Below are 26,275 nucleotides of genomic sequence, written 5' to 3' on the forward strand. Positions count from 1 at the left end.
ATCTGAGTATCATCAACTCAGAATTAAGGGAGATGATATCTCCAAGACGGCCTTCCGGACCAGGTATGGGCATTACGAATTTACGGTCATGCCCTTCGGACTCACTAACGCTCCTGCAGCGTTCATGGATCTCATGAATAGGGTGTTCAAACCCTTCTTGGACACCTTCGTGATCGTGTTCATCGACGACATCTTGGTGTATTCCGATAGCTGGGAGCAACATCGTGAGCACTTGAGAGTTATTCTCGAAACTTTGCGAAAGGAGCGTTTGTTCGCTAAGTACTCTAAGTGCGAGTTTTGGCTCGAGGAGATCATGTTTTTGGGACATGTCATCTCCAAGGAAGGTGTGTCCGTGGATCCAGCGAAAGTCGAGGCTGTACTCAGTTGGCAGCAACCGAGGAATGTTCGTGACATTCAGAGTTTTCTTGGATTAACTGGGTATTATCGAAGATTTATCCAGGACTTTTCTAAGATCTCTCTACTCTTGACGCAACTCCTGAAGAAAGAAGCTAAGTTCGTGTGGGACGACATGTGCGAGAGCAGTTTTCAGATGTTGAACGAACGTCTTACGACTGCTCCTATTTTGGCCTTACCTTCGGGTCGAGGCGGCTTCGTGATTTACACCGACGCTTCCGGAACAGGCTTGGGTTGCGTCTTAATGCAGAACGATAGAGTGATCGCCTATGCATCGCGCCAACTTAAAATACATGAGAAGAATTATCCAACTCATGATTTGGAGTTAGCAGCGGTGGTCTTCGCATTGAAGATATGGCGGCACTATTTGTATGGGGAGCGGTTCGAGGCTTTTACAGATCACAAGAGCCTAAAATATTTGTTCTCGCAGAAGGAGCTGAATATGAGGCAGCGACGTTGGCTGGAATTCCTCAAGGATTATGACTTTACCTTGTCCTACCACCCGGGAAAAGCGAACGTTGTGGCCGACGCTCTGAGCCGCAAGTCTCCCAGCGTTTTTGTTAATTTGTTATTTGCGGGGTGGAAACTGATCGAGGATCTGATATCGTGGGAACCGTTTGCAGTCACTCCAGTTTCGATCAGTCTTTCCAGCATGGTAGCTCAACCTGAGCTATTATCTAGGATCTTTGTTAGTCAAAAGATCGATGAGCGGTACGAAAAGCTGAAGGCTCTAGCGCAGCGGGCCGATACCCCCTTTCGTCTGAGTGAGGAAGGAGGTGTATGGCGTAAGGATCGTCTCTGGGTGCCAAAAGACCCTATTTTGAGAGATGAGATTCTCGCTGAAGCCCACAAGTCCAAGTACACGATTCACCTGGGCGGCACAAAGATGTTCAAAGATTTGCAGCGCAGATATTGGTGGAGTGGAATGAAGCGGGACGTAGCCGAATACGTTTCGAAGTGCTTGACTTGCCAACAGGTTAAGATCGAGCACCAACGACCAGGCGGAGTGATGCAGCAGATAGAGATTCCACAATGGAAGTGGGAGGACATCACGATGGACTTCATCGTCGGTTTACCGAGGACGCGGAGGAAACACGATGCGATTTGGGTGATCGTGGATCGACTCACTAAATCAACGCATTTCCTCCCTATTCGGCTCAGTCAGTCACTGGACAGCTTGGCAGACCTCTATGTCAGGGAGATTGTGAGATTGCACGGTGTTCCTATGTCAATCATCTCCGATCGTGACCCGAGGTTCACCTCCAGGTTTTGGGGACAACTGCAGTTGGCCTTGGGCACGAAACTGAAATTCAGCACCGCTTTCCACCCTCAGACCGACGGACAATCTGAACGCACGATTCAGACTTTGGAGGACATGCTGCGAGCGTGCATGTTAGACTGGAAGGGAGAATGAGACTCTCATACCGGGTTGGCAGAATTCGCGTACAATAATAGTTATCATGCGAGTATCGGTATGGCCCCGTACGAAGCTTTGTACGGGAAGCCTTGTCGATCACCTGTTTACTGGGATGAGGTTGGTGAACGGATGTTAGATTCACCTATAGTGCTACAGCACTATACTCAGCAAGTGCAGATGATCAGGGAACGTTTGCGTACCGCGCAGAGTCGGCAGAAGTGTTACGTCGATCGTCGACGTAGAGAGCTCGAGTTCTCAACAGGAGATATGGTTTTTGTTAAGGTATCTCCTACAAAGAGCGTTTTCCGTTTTGGGAAGAAAGGAAAGCTGAGTCCCCGGTTCGTTGAACCTTTTGAGATCCTGGATCGGATCGGTGAGGCGGCTTATCGTGTTGCGCTGCCTCCTCAGTACGCTCAGATCCACGTCTTCCACATATCTATGCTGAGAAGATACGTTCACGACCCATCACACATCATTCATTATGATGATGTGGATATCCAAAAAGACTTGACGTTCGAGGAAAGACCAGTGGCAATCGTTGACCGTCGAGACCAAGTGCTCAGATCGAAGACGATTTCTCTTGTAAAAGTACGTTGGCAACACCATGGAATAAATGAATGTACATGGGAGCCTGAGTCAGATATCAGGGAAAAATACCCTGACTTGTATTTTGACCAGTGCATGGAATAAAAATTTCGCGGACGAAATTATTTTAAGGAGGGTAGGATGTAATAACCCGTAAAAAAAAAAAAAGGTTAGGATTCGGGTCCGATCCGGACCCGGACCCAATTGAGGCACCGCCTCCCTCGTGCCTTCTTTAGAAAATAAGGCAGGGGGTTTCAAATACGACCCCCCCCCTCGCTGTCTCTCTCCCTCACCGCCTCCCGACTCTCCCTCGCTCGTCTGCAGCCGCCACTTGCGACCCCTCTCCGCCGCCGCCGCCGACCACCAGGTACGTTCTTCCTCCTCTTCTTCTCCTTCTTTCCGTCTCTCTCTCCCATCCTTCCCCCTCGTTTCTTCGTTACACAGGGAGGGGAGGGCTGAGCCTCCTCCCTGCTTTCGTACGACAGGCGAGGGGCGGAGCCCCCTCCCTACTTCCGTACGGCAGGGGAGGGGCCGGGCCCCTCTTCCCTGCTCTCTGCTACGGCAGGGGAGGGGTCGAGCCCCTCCTCCCTGCACCTTTTTGTTGCGCCAGCAGGGGCCTATGGCCCCTACCTTTCTTTTACGCCAGCAGGGGCCATTGGCCCCTGCCATTCGTTTGCCAGCAGGGGCCTATGGCCCCTGCCTTTCGTTTGCCAGCAGGGGCCTATGGCCCCTGCCTTTCTTTTGTCAGCAGGGGCATAGGCCACTGCCTTTCGGTTGCCAGCAGGGGCCATCGGCCCCTGCCTTTCTGTGTGCCAGCAGGGGCCCTTGGCCCCTGCCTTTTTGTTTGCTAACAGGGGCCATCGGCCCCTGCCTTTTTGTTTGCCAGCAGGGGCCGATCCCCCCTGCCCCTTTGTGCGCGAGCCTATACCCTTGGTCGACAGACCCGGGGAATCTTTGCAAGCTACATCGTAATGGGGCCAGATCATTACAAATGTTGATCTCCAGCGAGGAATTCCTAGTGAACGTGAGTCATCTGCTCACATTGACTACATCCCTCTTTGGGCGGCAAGGCTCATTTGGCCCTGCCCCATCTTTTTTTTTTGAGTCATTTTGGGATGGTTGGTCCCAGCTCTATGTATTGGAGAAGTTGAGTCTTTGCCTTGCTTTTGCTTTTGTCTGGGCTTGCATGTTAATATCGCATATTTGCAGCTACGACGGATCTCACTCGCGCTCCGCGACCCGAGCCGTCAATTGTGTACGTCCGCAGACGTCAGCAAGCTCGTAACCCTCCAAGGTAGGGGAAGATTGTACGAAAGACTTGGATAATTGAATTAAGTTCAATTAAACTAAAAAATGATCAATAAATGAATATATATATATATATATATATATATATATTTATACGAGTATGCACTTAACTCAAGGACGCGGTTTCGCGATCCTTGCCCTTTTCCTTATGTCAGTCTATCCTTGCCATCGTGTATCACGTCGAGATCTCGTGTTGCATTCTTGCTTATGGTTTGTATGTGCCGTCACGCATCATGGCGAGGTTCAGCGTTGCACTTCTGCTTACCGCCTTTACCTTGTCGTCGCGCTTTGCGCCTAGACTCTTGTTTTTGTATGTATTATTACTGCTTTGCTATTGCAGATGCCGCGCAGGTTTTTGCTCTTTGCATATGCCTTAAAGGCATCCTCAGGCATTCACCTCTCTCTCTCGCGCCGAGAGTTGAGATAGGAGCTAGCGTAACATCCCCGTCTAAGGAGGGAGATACCTTGCAAGGATCCTGACTCCTTGAGTATGCAGTCCTGCAGACGAGTTGGAGTTTCTGTTGAGAAACATGTTTTCCCGTCTATCGAGGCCGGTGTCGAGTCATGCGAGGCATGTAGATACCCCGATAGCGGATGAGGTTCTAGAAAATCCCAGGCATAATGTTGGCACAAGGTACTGCTGTTTCAAAGGATATAGTAAAGTTGATAAACTTTACATCTTTGTGAAACACTCCTGTTGATGCTTCTTTTGAGGAGCTATACCCCCTTCATCCTAGAGTACTTGTAGTCGTGCACGACACGTCTAGTACTGCGATGATCGGATGAGACGGTCGTGCGACCTCGAACAGTGCAAAATGCACAATGCTGGAATCACATAAATGGCCTCACATTCGCCTTCACAGGCAAGATGCTCGAGTGGTTTAAAGACCCCAGCATAGAGTGGGTCGTTAGTTAAGCAACCCCTAACGTACCTATTCGTTTCTAATGGTCTGTCAAGGGAGAGGACAGAGCGGTACAAACTCCAATGGACAGGTTGTTAACAACCACCCTACGGGCAATGATTCGGCCTCCCCAGTCATTGGAGTTAGGGGAAAGGGGCTACAATAGTTAGCTCAACACTTCTGCAGAAGTTGGATGCATCCGTGGCACTGCCTCCTTTGGGGAATCCTCTCTCGGCTAAAGCCGTCCCTCTGGAGCGGACTCAACTAGCTATTCGGGTTATTCAAAATACATAGAATAACAGACGCCCGAACTAGTCTCAGTTGTTTCTACGTTTTGCCTGCGCGTACCCGCAGGCCAGTAATATCGAAACATAAAGTCTGTTCACACTGGTTGTTGAGTAGTGAGACTCACTTGCACCACTGACTCGCTTGCACCACTGATTCGCTTGCACCACTGACTCGCTTGCACCACTGACTCGCTTGCACCACTGATTCGCTTGCACCACTGACTCGCTTGCACTACCTATTCGTTTGCACTACTTACGCGTTTGCACTATGTTCCTACTTGCATTGCTTACCTGTTTAACTGCATATCTGCTTTAAACTGCGTAACCTACTGAATTAAAGGTACATAATTCAGTTTCCTTGTAGTCTCTCTTGTGCACCTATTAGTTTTTTTTGCGAAACTAACCCATTCTATGAGTACAGGTGATGAATAGGTACTTCACGGGCGATGGCGCGATGGCAAGATGGCTTCAAGACTTTCTTCTTCCTGCTCTTAGCTCGCGTCCTGATGTTTTTGGGTCTTGTAACGGATTTTCCTTTGGACATCCGAATTTTGTACTTTTGAAACCTTCTTTTAATGAAAGTGCCTTTTTCAAGTAGCATGGGTTGTATGTTTTGGTTCTTCAGCTAACGTGCCCAAAGTGGTCAACTTGCTTTTCTAAAATTAACAAAAGGATGGTCTTCCGCTTATTTCTTAAACCAACTCTGTAATAAAGAGATTCTTTTAGTCTCTTGCCTGTTTTATGAAAGGTTCGAAACTTGAAATTTTGGGGCGTTACAAGTCCACCAGACTCATGGTCCCTTGAGTCAAATCGAGGAACTCTCGTTGCATCTGTTCCTCGGCGTAAGAGGGAAAATAAACATCCAGAAACTCCCCTCTGAATGCCTCTTAGGGAATCTCGTTCCAGTCGGCGAACTTCACCCTTTGCAGAGTGTCCCACCACTTCTTCGCATCGCCCTTCAGACGGTACGTGACAAAAGGTATCTTTCTATCATCGAGGACAAGTAGGACGTCAAACGCTTTCTCCATTTCCTCGACCCAGCTCTCGACAGCCTCTAGGTCTGCCTTTCTTGAAAAAGTTGGCGGATCCAACTTCAGGAACCTTTCGAAGGAAACACCGTCCGCGTTTGAGGCAATATCGACAGGAGGGCCACGGGCCACTGCCTGAGCCGCCTGAGCAGCTTGTGCTGCCTGCAGAGCCAGAGCAGTTTGAGTTGCCTGAGCCATCATAGTCTCGGTCAGGGTGTGAATGACCTCCATCATAAAGTCCCTCTGCTCCTGCCAGTTCGCGAGAGCAGCAGTAGAGGACGAAGCACCTCTGCGGGTATACGACATCTGCAACGCACATAGTTTTCACAGAAATTAGACCCTTACCGGTCCTACCCCCTTGGGGTTGATCACGAACAATAATCGTTCATACAATCATACTAAGACTTTTAGCTTCATATCAATAAAAATTGAACTATAATTGCAATCAATCATACAAAGTTCACATACTTTAAATAAAAGTATTAAATAGCCTTACCAGTGAAGAAGACGACTCTGGAAGACGAGTCACACTTGTTGACGCTTCAGGACAGGGCTCACATACCAAAAATAAAAATTCAATACTCAAAAGATGATCAAATTGCAAGTCTTTGTGGTGGCTCTGATACTAAACCTGTAACGACCCCAACACATACCCTTTGAAAATGCAGAATATTTTATTTTTTTTAAATAGTGCGGAAAACTTTCAGAGACCGGGGTCCTCACAGTTCCAATTCCAAATGGATAGCCAAACACCACAAACGAACTTACAACCATCGTCCATAAAAACCAAAACAATTTCTTTATTTATGAATAAGAGTAAATTTCAGAGACAATGTTTTATTCGACTGAAAATAAAGCAACAACTGAAAAAGTAAGAAGAACTGAAATAAAAGAAAGAGCCACTCGGTCCCCTGCTGAAACTGTCAAGATCCAAGTATGACTTTTATCCATTCCTAGTAGTCAGTCCAACCTCACTGCTCGCCATTTCCAGTGAAAAACCAACAAAGTAGGGTGTCAGAACCAAAATTCTGAGCACAACTACTTTTAAAGAAACCAGGTGAGACAAAAAACATGGATAAGATTTCATGTAATGATTTGAGTGAGCGCAGATATAACAATTTGCAGTATCTCACAAGTCATACATGCGACAGATTGCGTATACTCACCAGTCGGGAATAGTAACGTAATACCATATAGCAAGAACTAAATAACCAAACCTTGCAGCATGCTTTTATAAGAAGTAAATTACATACCACCACAATATCATGTCATGATATAGAGAACAATTCAATTATGCATGATCTAGTGCAGAACAGGAGAATGCATGATACCTTTTCAATGCATGAATTCCTTTATTATCTTACCTTTAAGTTCTCTTTTTTTCTTTCCATATGCATGCCTTATTAAATGCACGCCACTTTAAGTTCTTCGTTTTAATTATCGTTGCCCGCGGATATACCAAACGGGTACAATCCCCAAGGTCAAGTAGGTTCTCAGGGTAGCTTAGCACACAATTTGTATTTTATTACTGGGTTACAACTTAGGCCTCGACCGAATCACCTTCGGAACATTAGACCTCCACATCTAATGTCGGGGACACAAAGACACCCCACGCCCATATGTGTCACCTCCTTGGTACAAAAAACAATCACAGCTGTGACAAACACACCACCCCCAGGTAAAGTGACACACTCTCCCTAAAATCGTGGCCAGGAGAATGAACCTCAATATCAGGTTCATGGGACAAAATTACAGCACACAGAGTTTTTGTATCCTCATAGTTTTCTCAAGATAGGTTCTCTAAGATCTCCATTCTCCAGATGGATGATTCCAGAACATATATTACACTGTTCTTATTTCTTATATTTTTATTAAAGTCAATTATTTAAGTTTGCAACACCATATGCAAAAGTAAAGTGAAAACCCGCATCCTCCCTTGCGGGAACCCTTACAGAACTCCAACACATGAGGACAACTAGAACAGTGTAGTAGTGTGCCATACCAACTTATGTGGTTTAAGTGATGCAGTAAAAAACATATGTGAAAAGAAACCAAACCCACGACTCTTCAGGCCGATGATGGTCTATTTAGGCTATCGATGCATCACATAATAAAACCAAGTAGTGTTTATTCATAACACTAGGCCAATAGTGCCAAAAGCATGTGCACTCATGCAACCATAACCGAACCCTATGCATGTCATTTCCCCATCATATGCATCTCCACTATGTGTGTTACCTACATCACATACGGGTATTAACCAATGCATATCTCTTTTGAGTGTGTGAGTGTACATGTAAAATTTCACGTATCCATCAAGCATACATGCTCAAGAAGAAACATCAATAACCGAGACATGCGCACATTCCAGATTTCACAACTAGTATTATGAAATGCAAAACAACAATTTCATAAATTTCCGAGCAGATGTGTAAGCTTTAATACATGCTAGGGACGATGGTCGAGCTTACCAATCCCGGACCCACATCCTCCTAGCTAAACATCCATTCCGTTCCAAAGGTCTGAGTTCTTGACATATACATCAACATATGTAAGTCACACCCCTTTTTTTTTCTATTCAGATCTGAATTTAGATCATGTGCTGAACCTGTTAAATCAGGACTGATTTTGGGACCAGCAGCATTGTTTCATAACAGTCAACACGTCCAAATACAAGTGTCTATTATTAGGTTCAGATGAATATTTAGCACCCATTTATCTGGCTGACCAATATAACCAGAGAGCATGCAAATCCATAATTGATTAGAAATCAAGTCTGATACGGGTAGTTAACACATAAGTGTCCAAACTTAGTGACGATCGATAACAACACAGGTGTGAATAGTTAACAGGGAACCAAATCGTCTAGGTTTCGACTGAATATCTATCAATGACAGTACAGGAGTAGCTATGTTGATAAAAAGAAACCAAGTCCATTAACGAATGCTATAACATAAAGATTCACTTTATTGTCCGATAGAAAAAAAAACACCAAAATAACGAGTTGCAGCAAATCTGTTAATAGATATCAACGACCCAAGGATTTAAAGATTTACATAGCTGGGGTTCTATAAACCCTACTTTGAACATTTTACATGAAATAGACTTAAAAGATTCGGCTAATAGAAATTCCACCATTCAAATTATATTATGCTAACCTACTACCGACAGGGTTACGGAAAATTCCAGAACCCCGTTATGCCTATCAATATATGCACAACAATAGTGACAGGTAAACTTAGGTAACTTTGTATAGCATTACTTGGTACAACCAAGATTTGAATTCCACTTCTTGATAAACTTGGGTTTATCGGGCCCCCAAATAGGAAACCCCCAATCCCGTGGTTCAAGTGAAGAAATTGGAACTCCCATGGCTGGGCTATCCATTACTTCAACCAAACCCCTGATCGGCCTGAATTGGGAACCCTGCAGGTTAGGGTTAGACCAGAAAAAGAAGTGCACTAACCTGCCCCACAGTGTTCAAGAAAATGGGTTCTATCTACCTACACCAGCAAGAAAACACAGAACCCTGCCGATTACACAACCATACCATTGGGATTCGAACTCGCAGCGACCCAATAAAGAGTGCTGCGCTGTTCTTTCCAGTGGGGCAGAGACCCCATTGGTTCTTGAAAACCAAGAAAATTTTCATCTAAAGGATTTCCGTGGCTTGTTACCTCGAACCCTTACATGGAATCGAAACCCTGTTCGATCCCTCACCTAGATTCAATGAAGAACAATACCTTTCTCCGGTGAGTTTTCCGGTGATCGTAGGCTACAATCGTGAGGGCAGGGTCGACTAGTGTCGCTCCACTCACTGCCGTGACAGGGGGTGCTCGAGGCCTTCGATGGCTGCAGATAGCCGGAGCTTTGCCGGTGATGGAGCTCCCTTCCGGTGCGCAAGAGAGAGAGAGAGAGAGATCAAAACGTCGAATGAAGGGTGGTTTCCCCTTTTATTCGAGGTGTGCTCCCCTTCTCTTCCTCCAGGAAGGTCAAAAGGAGTCGGTTATGCTCTGCATAACCCCCTCCCTTTCTCTCTTGAACCATGCTGCAAGAATCGTGCCCTAGGCACGATTCTTGTTTCTGTTTCCTTTTTACAACATGAACACGGGTCCGGGTCCGAGCCCCGCGACACCGAGTCCATTATTAAAAATGGATCTGGGTCGCCCATGGATAGTGGATCCTTAGTTGGATCCTTGTGGGTCCAACTGTGGGTCCGCCCCTTTGTACCAGATTTTTTTTTCTTTTCATCTTATAAATAATATTAATTATTTATTCAATTTAAAATTAATATTGTACGTATAATTTAACACCCATTTTTTGGGTTATTTACGGATTCGGGTATCGGGTCCTAGGCCCAAATCCTATCTATTTCTTCCGGTTATTACAGTAGAACACTTACAAGTCCAACAATAGACAAGAAACAAAGAGAGTACACAAGCACTTTAAGTGCATACACATAAATCCACGAAGAGACAATGCCAAAAGGCAAAAAGATAAATATTATTGAGAATGAGAGAGAGAAAACTACTTACAAATGAAGGGGGAACAGCCCTATATATATATATATATATATATATATATATATATATATATATATATATATATATATAAGAAAAAGGAGAGGGAGCTATTGGGAGCTCCCCATTCTTGGAGTCGTTGGGGAGCTCCGAACGGTCATATTTATGACCGTTGGTGAAAGAAGATGAAACCCACAACCGAATCGTCACAAATAATCTCCTAAAGAACCATAAAGGTTCATACACCAAGCATTCACTCAAGAACCACTAAGGTTCATCCACAAAGTACCCAAAAGAGAATGCACAAATAAAAAGTAAAGAATGAATTTCATTCAAGTGGGATTAAACCCACACCAACAGTGTGTATTACAAAGGGGAGAGTCCCCTATTTATAACTAAAGAAATGAAAAGGGAGAGGGAGTCGTTGGGCTCCCAATGGCTCTATTTAGAGCTGTTGGGAGTCCAACGTCTCTCTACTTTATGGCTTTTGACTTTTGGTCAAAAAGCATAAAGTTTACATATGTCCAAAAAATTGAAATTTAAAGTTAACTACTCTAATCCTAATGTAACTAAACTATGTATCTAAACTGAAAAGAAAAGATTAAAAATTACATATGATGGAATATTTACATATGAGATTATCTATGAGATTACGTTTTTTTAACAGTTGGGGGCCCCAACGACTCCAATGGTGGGGTCCCCAATGCTCAAAAAGATAAAAAAAGAAAAAAAAATGAAAAAAAGTTGTTTCTAATAAACAACTTATTGTACAAGTAAAAATACCAAAATACCCCTATTGGGCAATACAAAGGAATTACAGATTTATATATATATATATATAAATATGTATATATATATATATATTTAACAATTCATGTACTACTTATGAAGGTATCTATTGAAAGAATTTCTTTGAGGAAATACAATTTTAACTCTATATTTGTCATTACTTTAAAACTTGTGCAGATCCTCTTGAGGGAAGCTAAACTTTTTAAATCTCTGTATAAATACCTGGATGATATTCTTGTGATACCATCAGATGTGTTATGACCTTTTCACTTTGACATAATGACATCCATTTATTAATTGCTTCTTAGCACTTAATTTTACTAAATGAATTTCAAAGTTTTTCTGTAGCAAAAAATATATCTTACTACACACTTTCTCCTTCATAGAGCTTTGTTACATAATGCTTTTTGCAGATTTTCATTATTCTTAGCAGCATGATTTGCAAAAATTTCATTCAGTCTGAAATACTTTTGGTAATTCAATTCTCTAAGTTTTCCATAGGTGTAGTGCTCAGGAGGATGAGGAGGAAAATCATCGAACTTTGGTCAGAAGAACTACGATAGGAAATGGTCAGTCGGTAGTCATCAATAGTTTCTAGTATTTACTTAATGAGTTTGTTAACTGGAGATGATTCAATTTCCTCTATTTTGGTGTCATCTTCAAAGGACCTCCTGATTCAATGCGAGACTGGACTCGTGAGGTTGATACACCAAATCTCAATAATAATGACCAAGTTCTCCCAAATAAGCATTGGCGTTTAATCCGGTGTCAAAATGGTAATGAGTTCTTCAAGCTTATTGTTGCTTTCTTCACTAAACTTATTAAATAGTGATCGTTGTGTTTTAGTTGATTGTAAAATAGATTTGTTTTAGTTTAGCCTTCATGAAGTAATTTAAGTTTGTGCAATATGCAGGACTTCGGATTTTTGAGGAGCTTATTGAACTTGATTATCTTGTATGTTGATAACTTGTATTTACTTGATGAGAGTAATTTTGGCATTTAACTTAAACTTTTTACTTGTACAAATGCTATATCAATGATCAACTTGTGATTTGCAGCCAAGAAGTTGTAGTAGAGCAATGAAGGCTGTAGGTGTTGTGGAAGCAACATGTGAAGCAATATTTGAGCTTGTGATGGGCATGGATTGGAAGCGGTTTGAGTAAGCGACTTTTACTCAATCAAAGACCTTTGATGAATCCAGTCGGAATAAGTTACATATGTTGTGTCAATTCTTATGTGTACAGTAACTTAAATTTGGCCTTGATTTCACTCATAATTATTTCATTCTAATCATTATAGATACCTTGATGTCACTCTTATAGTTATTTCATCCTAACTATAGATATCTGTACCTTTCAAAATCCCTTCTTATCCTATTAAAATGTAATTTGTAATGGTTAAAAAATGGTTCTACTTTCATATGTTATTCTTAAAGCTTTGAAATGTAATTTTGGGGAAGCTACTTTCTATGTTGCTGACTTTATTATTGTACATTAGTGCAATTGTTAGAGCTGCTCTTATGGCTGCTCTGTGGTTCTTTCACACACTTTGCAAATTGTTGTTTTACACCATATTTGGGTTCTTCCATTCTACAATGATCATTTTTGCTTGCATATGAAATGTGCCTTTTTTTAGTTATATTTCATGCAGAGCTGGCATGCTAGTTTGAGTCCTGGAATTCAATATAAGACAGGCAAGAAACTCATGGGTAGAGATAGGTTGATAGGCAGCACTAATGTTGATGGTTTTTCATAAACAATGACTTTTGAATAGTTAATCTTTATGTTAGTCATGCTGTTATCCCACTGTTGTAAAAAGTAAATTGTAAGGTCTTAAGATCAATAAAAGGAAAAACATTGAATTCTATCTTTTAAGATGCCAAAAAGAAGAAAATAACACATCTACGTTCAAAATTAAATAAAGTAGACAGAACATGAATAATCAGTGAACATGATAATGATATGTAACAACTAGCAAAAACTACGAGATCTCAAGTTCTCAACAATAGAGACAACATATATTTGTCATATTAAGAACCATGCCAAAGCATGTATGAAACTGTAGATCATTGAAGATAAATGGAATGCGATCGCCACATCAAGTACTAGGTTCAATAACCAAGTGCAACTAATGTTATGGTTGTAGAACCCATTAAAGAAAAAAGAGAAAATCATGTAGTGATCAGTTTTCAATGCCAAATTCTCTATTCAGTTTTTAATTTTCACCAATCAAATAGCGAATGCACTTGTGGTTCTGACGGGTCCTGCATCTCCTACCTAATGCAATTGACCGACCCAACATCTCTTTCATTCCATAATGCCAGAGCGGTCACAACAAGAATGGTACTAAAATGAAGGATCTTCTTCTGACTTGCCTTCCACGCCCTTCTTATGCTTCAACAGTTCAACTCTGGTCCTGCATAGTCATTATTTTTTTCTTTACTAAATTTCGCTTCTGTTTTAGCTTCCAACTACCTCCAATGTATGTCATCTTTCATCACCCCAAGCTCCTTTTTGCCCATTCATCCCATTTATCCATGTTTGAGGTGATGGTGTCATTGCAGCTCTTCCACTCTCTCTTTGATTTTGTTTTTTCATTTTTCTAAAAATAAAATTATATCTATATATTTATATATGTTAACAATTTGATAATAGATGGCATTTCTAAAATTTCAAATTAAGCATATAAAATATAGTGAGTCAAATGCAAGTTATTCAACCATCAGCTTTCCAACCAATTGCTTTTGTTAGTGTTGATCATAGTGAGAAAAGTTTAAAACACCAATTTCTCAGCTGTGAATTTCTCTTGAGTTTCTAACTTTCTACAGGAAAATTCTCAGAAAATTTAAATAATTTATTAAAAATTTCAAAATTAAAAAAACCAAATAAAAGCAAACTAATTATACAATAAAATTTTACATTTAAAATATAAAATCTATTTTCAATTCTAACAATCATATCTAGGAACAACAACTATCAACCATCAAATAACATAATGAATTTGAACATCACATTGTCCTATGCTCATGAACATAACATCTATGCAAGATGACACCCATTACCAAAAATTCATATAGAATCACACATGCATTGTCTTATTGCAGATGCTTATGCACAAGCCTCACTATATGGCCTAATGTGATATTTATAAAGTACATGTTGGAAATGATTAAATTTGATTTGTTATCATTTATAAAAAAATTAAGATTGAAAAAAATTTCAAACTTGATTGGAGAAGACTATGCTGTGTTTGCTTCCTCAAAAAAAAAAAAAAAAGACTATGCCATGTTTGACCTTGTCCAAGGAACATGTCAACATAAGCTACAGAAGAGCTCGGTGCAAAAGCAACCATTTGAATCTTTTGACATCTTCTCAACGCAGATTTTGCTGATTCAAAATTCAAAGTTCCAAACTTATTCCAATTCCTTAATCTTTCTGAACCCAACTTCAATATTCAAAGTCCCTCCTTTTCATCATCCTTTTCACGTCTTAGACTTACATAGCTTCCCATACAAAAATCTCCATTCTTCACTCTTTTTCTTTCTTATAGTTTCTTATATAGCTCTCCATACCAAAAATGTAGCAGCCGTGTCTAGCATCTTCACCCTCTTTATATAATCCTCCAAAAGGAACAAAACAAAACTCTCTCACAATCCTTCTCCTAAGACGATAACTTGTCACATGTCACAAATAAAAGGAAGTAGAACTCCAGATGGAGAGAAATTGTAGAGGGTGCAGATGGGAAAAAAGACTAGAGAGAGAGAGAGAGAGAGAGAGAGAGAGAGAGAGAGAGAGAGAGAGAGAGAGAGAGAGAGAGAGAGAGAGAGAGAGACGCTAGTACTGATGGTCGGATGCCAATACTGGAAAATCGTGGTCTTCACCGATCTTCAGAGGACACCCCAGCTGCTGGGTATTTAGAGAGAAAGAGGAGGCATACTATGAGGGATTGAGGGCGCTCTTTGGGCTGAGGATGCAAATGGAAAAAAGAACATAGGGGCAGATGAGGAGAAAGAGCAGAGAATGACTCACTGGTGCTGATAGCCAGATACCAACGCTGGAAAATCATAGCCTTCTGGTCTTCAGAGGATGCCCCTACCACTAGGTATTCAGATAGAAAGAGAAGAGGCATAATCTAGCTCTCTTCAGGCAGAGAGTCTAGGGTTTTTTTCTCTTAAAAAAAGTGGGAAAAGATGGCAAATAAACAGGAGATAATATTGCAAGATTTATAAATCTCGTGATATTATCATTTTTGTCACAAAAGATAAAATCACGATATTTTGAAAAAATCATGAGAAAATTGAAGTTTTCACCGTTTTAGGAATTTCTTGCATTTTTTTGGCATTTTTTCATATATCTCGCTATATTTGTCACACTGGTGTTGATTCATTTATTGAAGCTCTAATTTGTCATGCTCACTTACACTACATGTTTGGCTCAAAATGCATAAAAAAAACGAAGCCAATATGGAATTATCCCACCAAAGTTATCCTATCATTGTTCTGAAAAGAGATCATAACACAATTTCAAAAAATTGTCTTTCACATAATAAAAGATTAATTTAAATTCAAAATAATATAACTGTCATTTTTTGACCATCAAAGATTTAGGGTATTTTCATCAATTTTTCTGGTGTATAAGCACTCAAGTCAAAGAAGGGCATTGTGCTGTTCCAAAGGAATTTTTTGTTGGATTTGCTAAAAGAAACTGATGTGGTGTTGTGCAAGATAGCAGACATCTTAGCCTCATTGAACCAAACCATGAATTGAGAAGTGATGAAGGCTTTTTTTTTATTGGCAAGTGGTGAAGACTTTGACGTTAAGGGTACTAAAGGTTGGTGGGAACTCATCCATTTGACCATTACTTGGATTTCTGTGTGACGAGTATGGTTAGTCATTTGATGCATTCTTCTTCAACCTCTTATATAGCAATTATATAGTAGGTTTTGAGATGTGGGGTGCACATGCGAGATCTGAATTTCAACTCACTGATATCTTCAGTAAAGCAGTTGGAAGATTCGAGATCTGAAGGGATTACACACAAGTTGGGAACTATTTTTTTCCCCAACTTGATAGTGTTGGAGTATTAGGGACATCTTTTGTCGTTTGGCTGATTGGTAACAGTCCTTTTGTCAGTATATTTGTTGTACATATTTGACATTGCATTTTGTATTAGGGTATTTATGTCAGTGTTAGATCCCAAGTAAACATACTTATTGTTGAGAAGAAGTCACCGTACATATGCATATGCATATGGGTAGTTTGGTAACTACTCAAGAGGCTAGGGGCATTATTGTAAATAAGGTGTTTCAGTCTAATCTCTCTATTTAAGTGAGATTAGACCTAATGAGCAGATACGATTCTTCCTCAATCTCTCTCTCTCTCTCTCTCTTTTCTCTATTTTGCTAGAAACCCTAGCCGACTTCAACATGGTATCAGAGCAGGACATAGCTCTGGGCGTTTGACTTGATCGATCCGCACGCTGATCGGGTGGCGCTATGTACATCGTGAAGAGCGATTTGAAGCCTCTCTAGTAGGAACGCAGATCGGGTTGCGCAGTGTGCAGTGACTACAACGATCGCTGTGTACAGAGTGTACAATGATTTGTAACCTCTCCAGCCAATAGGAACATGATCGGGTGGCGCTGTGTGCCAGCGTGAACATCGATCTGAAGCGTGCGTGTAGTAGCAGGGAGACCCTCGACCGTGCGTTGTGCGTGTAGGAGCAGGTATGTGCGCGTAGCAGCAGGGAGACCTCGATCGTGTCGATGGTGCCTGATGATGGTTGTGTGGATGTCGAAAAGGTCTGCATTCTCCATCATGATGCAGTTGTGGTATACAGGTTGTCGGAATTTTTTTTTTGTGGTCGTGGTATGCATCTTGTCGCAGTCTTTTTTTTAAGGTGAATAGTTCAGATTTTATCAGGGTGATTAAAATCTGGTAGGGTCAACTTCCCGGTTGGTAGTTGGTGCGCACGTTAGTTTTGAATTTGAATTGCATATTACAGTTTTTTTTCATATCAGATTTTATCAGTATGATTAAAATCTGGTAAAGTCGGCTTTTCAGTTGGTAGTTGGTGTGCACGTCAGATCCAAGTTTTCAGCAATTGGTAGTTGCGTGTGGTTGTATTTCCATGGCTGAAATGCAGAAGTCATACATGAAGACCGAAACTGTGTCTGATTATAAAGCCTTTGCAAACCCATTTTCATATGGATCATCTGTAAAGTTGGATGGGACTAACTATGCTAGATGGTCGCGTACATTCATGATGTCTGTTTCAGGGCATCATAGAAAACATATTTTGTTGGAAAATGAGCCTAATGACAAAATTGGAAAGTATGCTACTTGGGAAGAGGACAATGATATTGTCATGTCTTGGATTATGAATAGTGTGCAACCTCACATAGCCGATGGGCTTATTTATTACACCTCTGCAAAACAAATGTTGGATAATTTGCAAGATACTTATTTTCAAGAAACTAATGTTAGTCGTATTCTTCAAGGAGAGCAAACTCTAGCCCAGTATTATGCCTCCGTGAAGGCAGCTTATGAGAGACTAAATGCTCATAGACTGTTATGTTGTGACAAACAAAAACTACACCAGGAGCATACTATGGTCGCACGATTCCTGACTGGCCTGTCAGCTGAACTCTTAGTTGCCAAAGTTCATATGTTGACAGGCTCAGATGTTCCCACTCTTGCTGAGGCATATAATCGACTGAGCAGGCTTGCCATGTCCCTTCCTTCATCTCAATCAGAATCACAAACCTCTGCTTTGTCTGTCTCCTATGGTCGAGGCCGAGATTTTCTCCCTAATTCTCGAGGTCGTGGATGTGGTCGAGGCATGGGAGAACGAGGCAAGCTCCAATGTACCTACTGAGGGAGATTTGGGCATTTAGAAGATAGATGTTTTGAGAAGAATGGACGACCTCCCACATCTTCAGCTAAAGTGGTTCCTACAACACAAGTGGCCAAACCCGAGTCCCCCACTATTTCTCCTAGTGATTCGGTTACACTCACTCGTGCTGAGTATGATGATCTGTTGGCACATCTTCCATCTAGTTCTCCCGTGGTTGATATTGCATGCTCTGCAGGTCATGAATTATCTTGGCAAGGTAGTAGGTGGATTATTGATTTAGGGGCATCTAGCAATTTGTGTGGAAATAAATGTGATTTTTCAAATTTGAATAGTGTTGCTAATCATAAAAAGGTTGTTCTTGCCGATGGGAGTTCCTCTTATTAGAATACAGATTGGATATGGATCCAGTAGAGGATCCATATAGATCATGTGTATGTTATATTGTAATGTAATATACATTACTAACTAAGGGTAGTCTTGCCATTGTAAAAGATTTGTAAACCTATTTTATCTTAATGAAGTTTAGTGCAACTACAGGAAATCTGTGTGGCTGCCAATTCTAAGGAAAGAACGTGCTTTCTCCTCTCTCCTCCCTTCTTCCACTTCTTCTCGGTTTTCAAGACAAAGTCTACCAACCCAAGGCAGTTTTAACATGGTATCAGAGCCAGGTTGCTCTGGGCGTAAAAGTGCCTTCATCAGGGAACGTGTAAGGGCCTTCCCCATTGGCCACGATCTGCCTTTAGGCGAGCCTGCTCCACCTCTTCTCCAAACGAGTTCACAGGGCTCCATTTGCTCTAGGCGTAAAAGTGTCTTCATCAGGGAACGTGTCAGGGCTCCATTGGCCACGATCTGCCTTCAGCCGAGCCTTGCTCTTTCTCCTCTTCAGACGAGTTCACAGACAGGTCACGTCTCTTTCATCTGTCTTCTTTTGTTTCTTTCTCCCTTCAGCTGAAATATTTCTTTCCTTTCAATGACATCATCCTCTGTTTCTTCTATTTTCTTTGGCTGAGTTTCTTTGTCGCAGATCTGAAGTAGTTTCAGATCTGTTATTGTTCCTTCTTAGAGCTGAGTTCCGTTCCAGTTTGATTCTCATATCACGTAAATTGATTTACAATTTCATTCCCATATCACGCAAATTGTTTTTCCTCACGCTGCTGCTGTTTTCTGATTTTCTTCTCTATCGGTTCTGAACATCACGTTATTGTTGGTCTGAAAACTGCCTTGTCACGTCTGCTCTATTCTCTTTTATTTTAACCTTTTATCTTACACTCCTTTGTCAGTTTTTTTTTTCTTAGTTTCAGCCACTAGTGTTTTCATTTCAGTTTCAGTCACTAGTGTCTTCCCGTTGTCAACAAGCTACCAATGGATACTTCAGGCAATTCGGGTCTTTCTTCCAACTTCCTTGGACAGCTAGTTTCGGAAAAGTTAACTACCAACAACTATCTGACTTGGAAAAGGCAAATTGCTCCTTTTATTCGAAGTCAAGACCTTTTAGGCCACTTGGATGGCTCCACTCCAATGCCTCCAGAATTTATCACAACCGAAGCCAAAGTGGATGAAGGATTGCCGAATATTATTCGCAATCCTACATTTGTTTCTTGGATGAAGCGCGATCAGGCTCTTGTCGCGTACATCACTTCCACATTATCACAAGAAGTATTGATTTTCATTCCTGATGATTGCACATCCAAAGTTTTGTGGGAGGATTTAGCTCAGACATATTCTTAGATATCAGAGGCTAGAGTGTTGTTTCTCAAACGCGAATTTTAGATATTAAGAAAGGGGGAAATGAGCATCATTGAATTCTTAAATCAAGTCAAAAGCATTACAAATCAGTTAGCCATGGTTGGATATCCAGTGTCACATAAAGAAAAGGTGCAACAGACACTAAATGCCCTGGGATCAGAATATCATGTCCTTGTGACCTCTTTATTATGCTTACCTACGTTACTCAGTTTTGAGGAATTACGTGCCAAACTCTTTCAGTACGAAATGACTCTGAAGAGCATGTCTGATGCTTCAACTGGACAATCATCTACGCATGAGGTTCTTGCCATAGGGATGATAGTTGATCATGCACGAGGAGGAAGTGGCAGAGGCAGGGGAACTACCATCCAGGGTGGACGTGGATTACTACCTACACCAAATTCCACAGTCAGTTTTTCAAGGAATGTTCCCACATGCTATCAGTGTAATAAACAAGGTCACATCAAAGCCAACTGTTGGTTCAACCCTCAAAATCGAAACAGAGCGCAAAACAATAAAAATGTTGCTACACCAGGAACTGCAGGTACTTTTCGGGTCAGTGATGATGCTAAGGATCTTCTCTTATCTGTGATGGCCAACTTGAACCTGAAACACAATGATGATGGAATATGATATGTTGACTCTGGGGCAACGGCTCATGTCACTGATAATGCAGGTAAATTCTCTACTTTGGTTCCCTATTTTGGTAAATCTAATATTGTAACTGGAGATGAGACTCACCACCCTATTTCAAACATAGGCAATGTCCTTATTCCTTTGTCTGAGTCATCTATTTCTTTATCTGATGTTGTTCATGCACCAAATATAAAGAAAAATATTGTCTCTGTATCTAAACTTGTTGACTCTACCAATTCATCTGTGGAATTTACTCCTACTTCTGTCTTTGTCAAGGATCTTCAAATGAAGGAGATGTTTGCTAAAGGAGAGCGACGTGAAAACATGTATGTCTTCAATGAAGATCCAACCTCCAGTGTCTTTAAGTCCAAGTCTGATCATGTCTCTAAAAACGTCCTAAGTTATCCAAATGTAATAAGTCAGATCTCTGGCATTCTCGTCTTAGTCATTGTAGTTATTGAAAAGTTAGTGTCCAATGGTTTTCTTTTAGAGTCTGTTTCACCTTCATTGAAGGATAAAATGTATCCCGATTGTCAAGTTTGCAAGAGTCATGTACTTTCTTTTCATCAAATAAATAAAAGAGCTTCTATTCCTTTTGAGATAATATGGTCTGATGTTTGGGATTCAGCTCCCAATCCTTCATCTTCTGGAAGTAAATATTATGTATGTTTTATTGACAGTTTCTCTCGTTTTACCTGGATATTCTTCATGAAACACAAATCAGAGGTCTTTCTTATTTTTCGTCACTTTCATGCCTATGTTAAAAATCAATTCTCCCAAAATATTCAAATTCTCCAATGTGATGGAGGTGGTGAGTATTCCTCCAAAGAGTTTTTAGATTTCCTCCAAGATAATGGGATACATCGTAGTGTTTCTTGCTCGTATACTCCACAACAAAAATAGAATTGCTGAACGTAAACATAGACATATTGTGGAAAGTGCAATGAGTATGATGCATGGTTGTAACTTGCCCATCAGTCTTTGGATAGAAGCCTTTCACACTGCCACTCATGTGATAAATCGCCTTCCTATGCCTATCCTTGAAAATCATTCCCTATTATGTTCTCTTTGGTATACACCCTGATTATGATGAGTTACAAGTTTTTGGATGCACATGTTATGTACATATTGACAAATCCATGAGAACTAAATTTCCAAGACAAAGCCTCTATATGCCAATTTCTAGGTTATGCAAATGAACACAAGGGGTACAGGTGCTATGACCCTGCCAATAAGAAGATCAGAATTTCCAGAAATGTTTTTGATGAAAATAGCTTTCTGGAAAATAGAGCCAACTATGATCGTGAACATGGTGATATGGCTGATAATTGGTATGATCCATGGATCAGTGCTGAACTTATTTCACATGCTGCCGAACGTACCACTTTGGCTCCTGAAAACATACATGATGAGACGACTTCAAATAAGGTATCGGAAACAGAATGTCTGAGATACAAAGGGAATGTCTACACCAGAAGACCCAGAGAGCAAACAGATGCACCTATTGGAGAACACATGGCATTACCCAGTAACAGAGAGGCACCAAGAAGATCAAGCAGGATAAGGCACCCTATTGAAAAATGGGCAAGTTATGATAACTTCTCTATGGATTTTCAGATCTTTCTATCCAAGATTGAAAAACATGAAGAACTACTTGGGTTTTGTCAAGCTGTTCAATCTAACAAATGGATTGAGGCAATGAATGAGGAGATAAAAGCACTTCATGAGTGTCGAACATGGGAGATGGTCATCACCCAGATAAAAATGTTGTTGGCTCGAAATGGGTGTATAAGATTAAATATAAACCGGATGGGAGCATTGAACGATACAAGGCACGTCTTGTTGCCAAAGGTTTCACCCAAGAATATGGTCAAGATTATGATGAGACCTTCAGCCCAGTGGTGAAAATGGGAACCATTCGTATTATCCTTGGCCTGGCTATTGAACATGGGTGGAGCCTTAGTCAGCTTGATGTTAAAAATGCGTTTCTTCATGGGGATTTAAAAGAAGAGGTCTATATGGAGCAACCTCAAGGTTATGCAGAGGGAGACCCAAAAGAATATGTATGTAAATTAACCAGAGCATTGTATGGTTTAAAGCAAGGCTCCAGGTCATGGTTTGAAAGCTTCTCCTTAGAGATTCAAAACCACGGTTTTATTCGTTCCCAACTAGATCATTCTTTATTCATATACAGGGATGAAACCGTTGTGGTTTTCTTACTTATATATGTTGATGACATAGTGATTACTGGTAATGCTCCAGATCATATTCAACAAATTAAAGTTTTACTAAGTATGCGATTCAAGATGAAAGATCTTGGAGAACTAAGATATTTTCTTGGTGTAGAGGTGGACAAACAAGATGAAAAAATGTCATTAACTCAACACAAATACACTCTTGATCTTTTAGCCAAAGCAGGAATGACAGATTGCAAACTTGTGCCTACACCTAGTGTTGTCAATCAAAAACTCAACATTTGTGATGGTGAGTTGTATCCTGATGCAAGCAAGTATTGCAGTTTAGTGGGCATGTTACAATATCTTACATTTACTAGACCAGACATTGTATATTCTGTAAATCAAGTATCTCAGTTTATGCATCAACCAAAGACTGGTCATATGGATGCCGTCAAACGTATTCTTCGATATCTAAAAGGCACGGTGAGTGATGGACTCATATATGCTCAATCTTCATGGGTAACACTGAAACATGACATATTGGCCTATACAGATGCAGACTGGGCAGGGGACCTAGATGAAAGGAGGTCTGTTTCAGGATACTGTGTTTTCATTGGAAGCAATCTTGTCTCATGGAGTAGCAGAAAACAGAAAGCTGTGGCAAGATCTAGCACGGAGGCAAAATATAGATATATGGCAGCTACCACAACAGAAATAACCTGAATTAGGCATCTCCTTACAGAGATGGGAGAGAGTATCTCAAGTTCAACCCTCATGCGTGATAATAGAAGTGCTATACAAATTGAGTTCAATCCTGTTCATCACAGTCGGACCAAACATATTGAAATTGACCAACATTTCATCAGACAAAAAGTAGCAGACAAAGAGATTGAACCGGTTTATGTGTCTTCAGAAGACCAAGCTGCTGATATGTTCACAAAAGGCCTCACAAGTAACCGCTTTTGGTATCTGAAGAACAAGTTGCACATGGTTCAATCCCATGCACAACTTGAGAGAGGGTATTAGAATACAGATCGGATATGGATCAAATAGAGGATCCATATAGATCACGTGTATGCTATATTTTAATGTAATATACATTACTAACTAAGGGTAGTCTTGCCATTGTAAAAGATTTGTAAACCTATTTTATCTTAATGAAGTTTAGTGCAGCTACAGGAAATCTGTGTGGCTGCCGATTCCAAGGAAAGAACGTGCTCTCTCCTCCCTTCTTCCACTTCTTCTCAGTTTTCAAGACAAAGTCTGCCAACCCAAGGCAGTTTTAACACCTCTCCCATTGTTTGCCAGGGAAATATCTCCATCTCCCCTACTCTTCAGTTATTAAATGTTCTCCATGCCCCTTCATTCCCTCAAAATTTGTTATCTGTTAGTCGTGTTGCAAAGGAATTGAATTGTCGAGTAATATTTGATCCTGCCTGTTGCACTTTTCAGGACTTGCTGACGGGGAAGACGATTGGTGGAGGCTATGAGGATGATAAAGTCTATTATCCACACCAACCAGTTGGCTCTGTTCACTTTGCAGTTGAGTCCTCTTTTAGTTCGTTGCTTTGGCACCATCATCTTGGTCATCTTCCGTTACTTAAATTACGTAGAGTTATTCCTCATATCTCGCCGTCCACTACTCTGTTGTGTGAAGCATGTCATCTTGGGAAGCATCATAGGAGTTCATTTTCGTCTAGTCAGAGTCCTTCAAGTCAAAATTTGTTTAATCTTCTTCATGTTGATGTTTGGGGTCCAAGTAGAATTCCTAGTCGTTCTAAGCAAGGTTTTAAAACTCGCCGAGTCAACTCGGTGACTCGGCTGACTCAGCTCGGCTCGGCCCTCCAGCGAGTCAACCTAGCAAGCTTAACTCGGTCTGCGAAGACTCGGCTGTGACTCAGGCGAGTTCTGGAATGTTTAAAATTTGATTTTTTGAGTATTTCAGAATAAAAAAAATTGTAATATTATTGAGAATATTGTTGTTACTTTCTTAATGTCTTCAATATGTAAAGAAGACAATATGTGACTATGATCTAAGGTAAATGTTATTGGATATGAATCTATTTCTAGAAGCATCAGGCAGGACAATCTTCAGATTCAACAACAGCTAATTAATATTTTATGATCAAGTAGATTGCTGCTTTTATTATGTTCTACACAATTATATTTTTTGCAGTTTCTTTGCATAAATGCATTTAATATTTTGCTTTAAACTTTACTAACATGACTATAACAAGGAAGAATTTGGTTTTCTCCTCACACCTTTCCTCTTTGCCCCATCTTTATGAAGGCATAATAGACAAGAAACTGGAACAAAGTCATACATAACTTTGGCCTTAACATCCATAGAGTTCCAACATCTACTTGGTGCTTCTTTCTTGTCCTTTTAGACTTCATATTTTCTTTGTATCTCATATAGGCTATACCCCTTTAATCAGAACCAATTGTCCTCACCTTGCCTTATCACATCCAACAAAAATTTCTCTTTTCTTTATAGGCATGTGCATTTTTAATGCATAAAGGCATCTATGTAACTGGAATAAAGTGTGCTCTTTCATTCCACATTTCCAACTTATTGCTCATTAATGAACAATTTATCCACATGCTACGATCTCCTTATTTCAGTTCAACCCAAGATTCTGCATGGAGCCAAAAAACATCTCTTGTTTACTGAAAAACATGGTTTGAGACAAATTATATATTGTTTTTCTTTTAAAATCAAAAGTTAACAAAACCCGGTCCGAGTCACCGAGTTGACTCGCCGAGTCACGAGTCAATAAAGAACGAGTCGACACCCGAGTCATTGGGTTTTAAAACCTTGGTTCTAAGTGTCATTATTATTTAGTCATTGTAGATGATTTTTTTAGATTATCTTGGGTATTCCTGTTGAAAGATAGGGTTGAAGCCCCGATTATTCTCAAATCCTTGATTATTGAAATAAAAACTCAATTTAATTCTTGCGTCAAAGTGGTTCGCATTGACAATGCTCTTGAATTCAAATCCTCTGAATTATTACAATTTTATAAAAATCTTGGGATCCAACCTCAGACTTCTTGTCCTCATACCTCGCAACATACCTCACAACAAAATGGAGTAGCGGAGCGCAGGCATAGACACATTCTAAATGTTGCTCGTTGCCTTATGATCCAGTCTAATATGCCTGCATCTTACTGGGGAGATGTGGTTCTAAATGCGGGATACCTAATAAACTGTATGCCTTCAACCTCTGTGGGGGATCGTATTCCCATTCAAATTCTCAGACCTGAAGCTCCTCTTTTCCCTATCTCTCCAAAGGTGTTTGGCTGTGTGTGCTTTGTTCATAAACTTGGTCCCAACCGAGATAAATTGTCATCCCAATCTATAAAATGTGTTTTTGTTGGGTATCCCAAGCACCCAAACGGATATCGGTGTTATGATCCCATATCTCAGAGAGAGTATATCAGTGCAGATGTTTCTTTTTTTGAGTCTATCCCATATTTTTCTAGTACTTCTCTAAGAATATATGCTAGTCAAGGTGATTCCTTTCCTCTTCCTGTTCCTCCTTTTCCATTAGAGTCTGTCAGTCTTGAGCCTCTTGTTCCTAGTCCGCCTCCGTATCGTTACAAAAATCCTC

General features: G+C 40.7%; 1 protein-coding gene across 6 annotated transcripts in view; it reads left to right on the plus strand.

Annotated features, from left to right (window-relative positions):
* LOC149845179 (protein ENHANCED DISEASE RESISTANCE 2-like) overlaps positions 1 to 26,275 on the plus strand; it is a 211,289-nt gene that overhangs the window by 62,936 nt on the left and 122,078 nt on the right. For all 6 annotated transcript variants that reach the window (XM_089995582.1, XM_089995583.1, XM_089995581.1 and 3 more), the window contains exons 7-10: positions 11,752 to 11,819; positions 11,916 to 12,026; positions 12,164 to 12,204; positions 12,309 to 12,409. In XM_089995582.1, coding sequence (XP_089851708.1) covers positions 11,752 to 11,819; positions 11,916 to 12,026; positions 12,164 to 12,204; positions 12,309 to 12,409 — 321 coding nt within the window. The remainder of the gene's footprint in view (positions 1 to 11,751; positions 11,820 to 11,915; positions 12,027 to 12,163; positions 12,205 to 12,308; positions 12,410 to 26,275) is intronic.

Source organism: Nuphar pumila, chromosome 2, assembly GCF_984573655.1.
Source record: "Nuphar pumila chromosome 2, dmNupPumi1.hap1.1, whole genome shotgun sequence".
Lineage (NCBI taxonomy): Eukaryota > Viridiplantae > Streptophyta > Magnoliopsida > Nymphaeales > Nymphaeaceae > Nuphar > Nuphar pumila.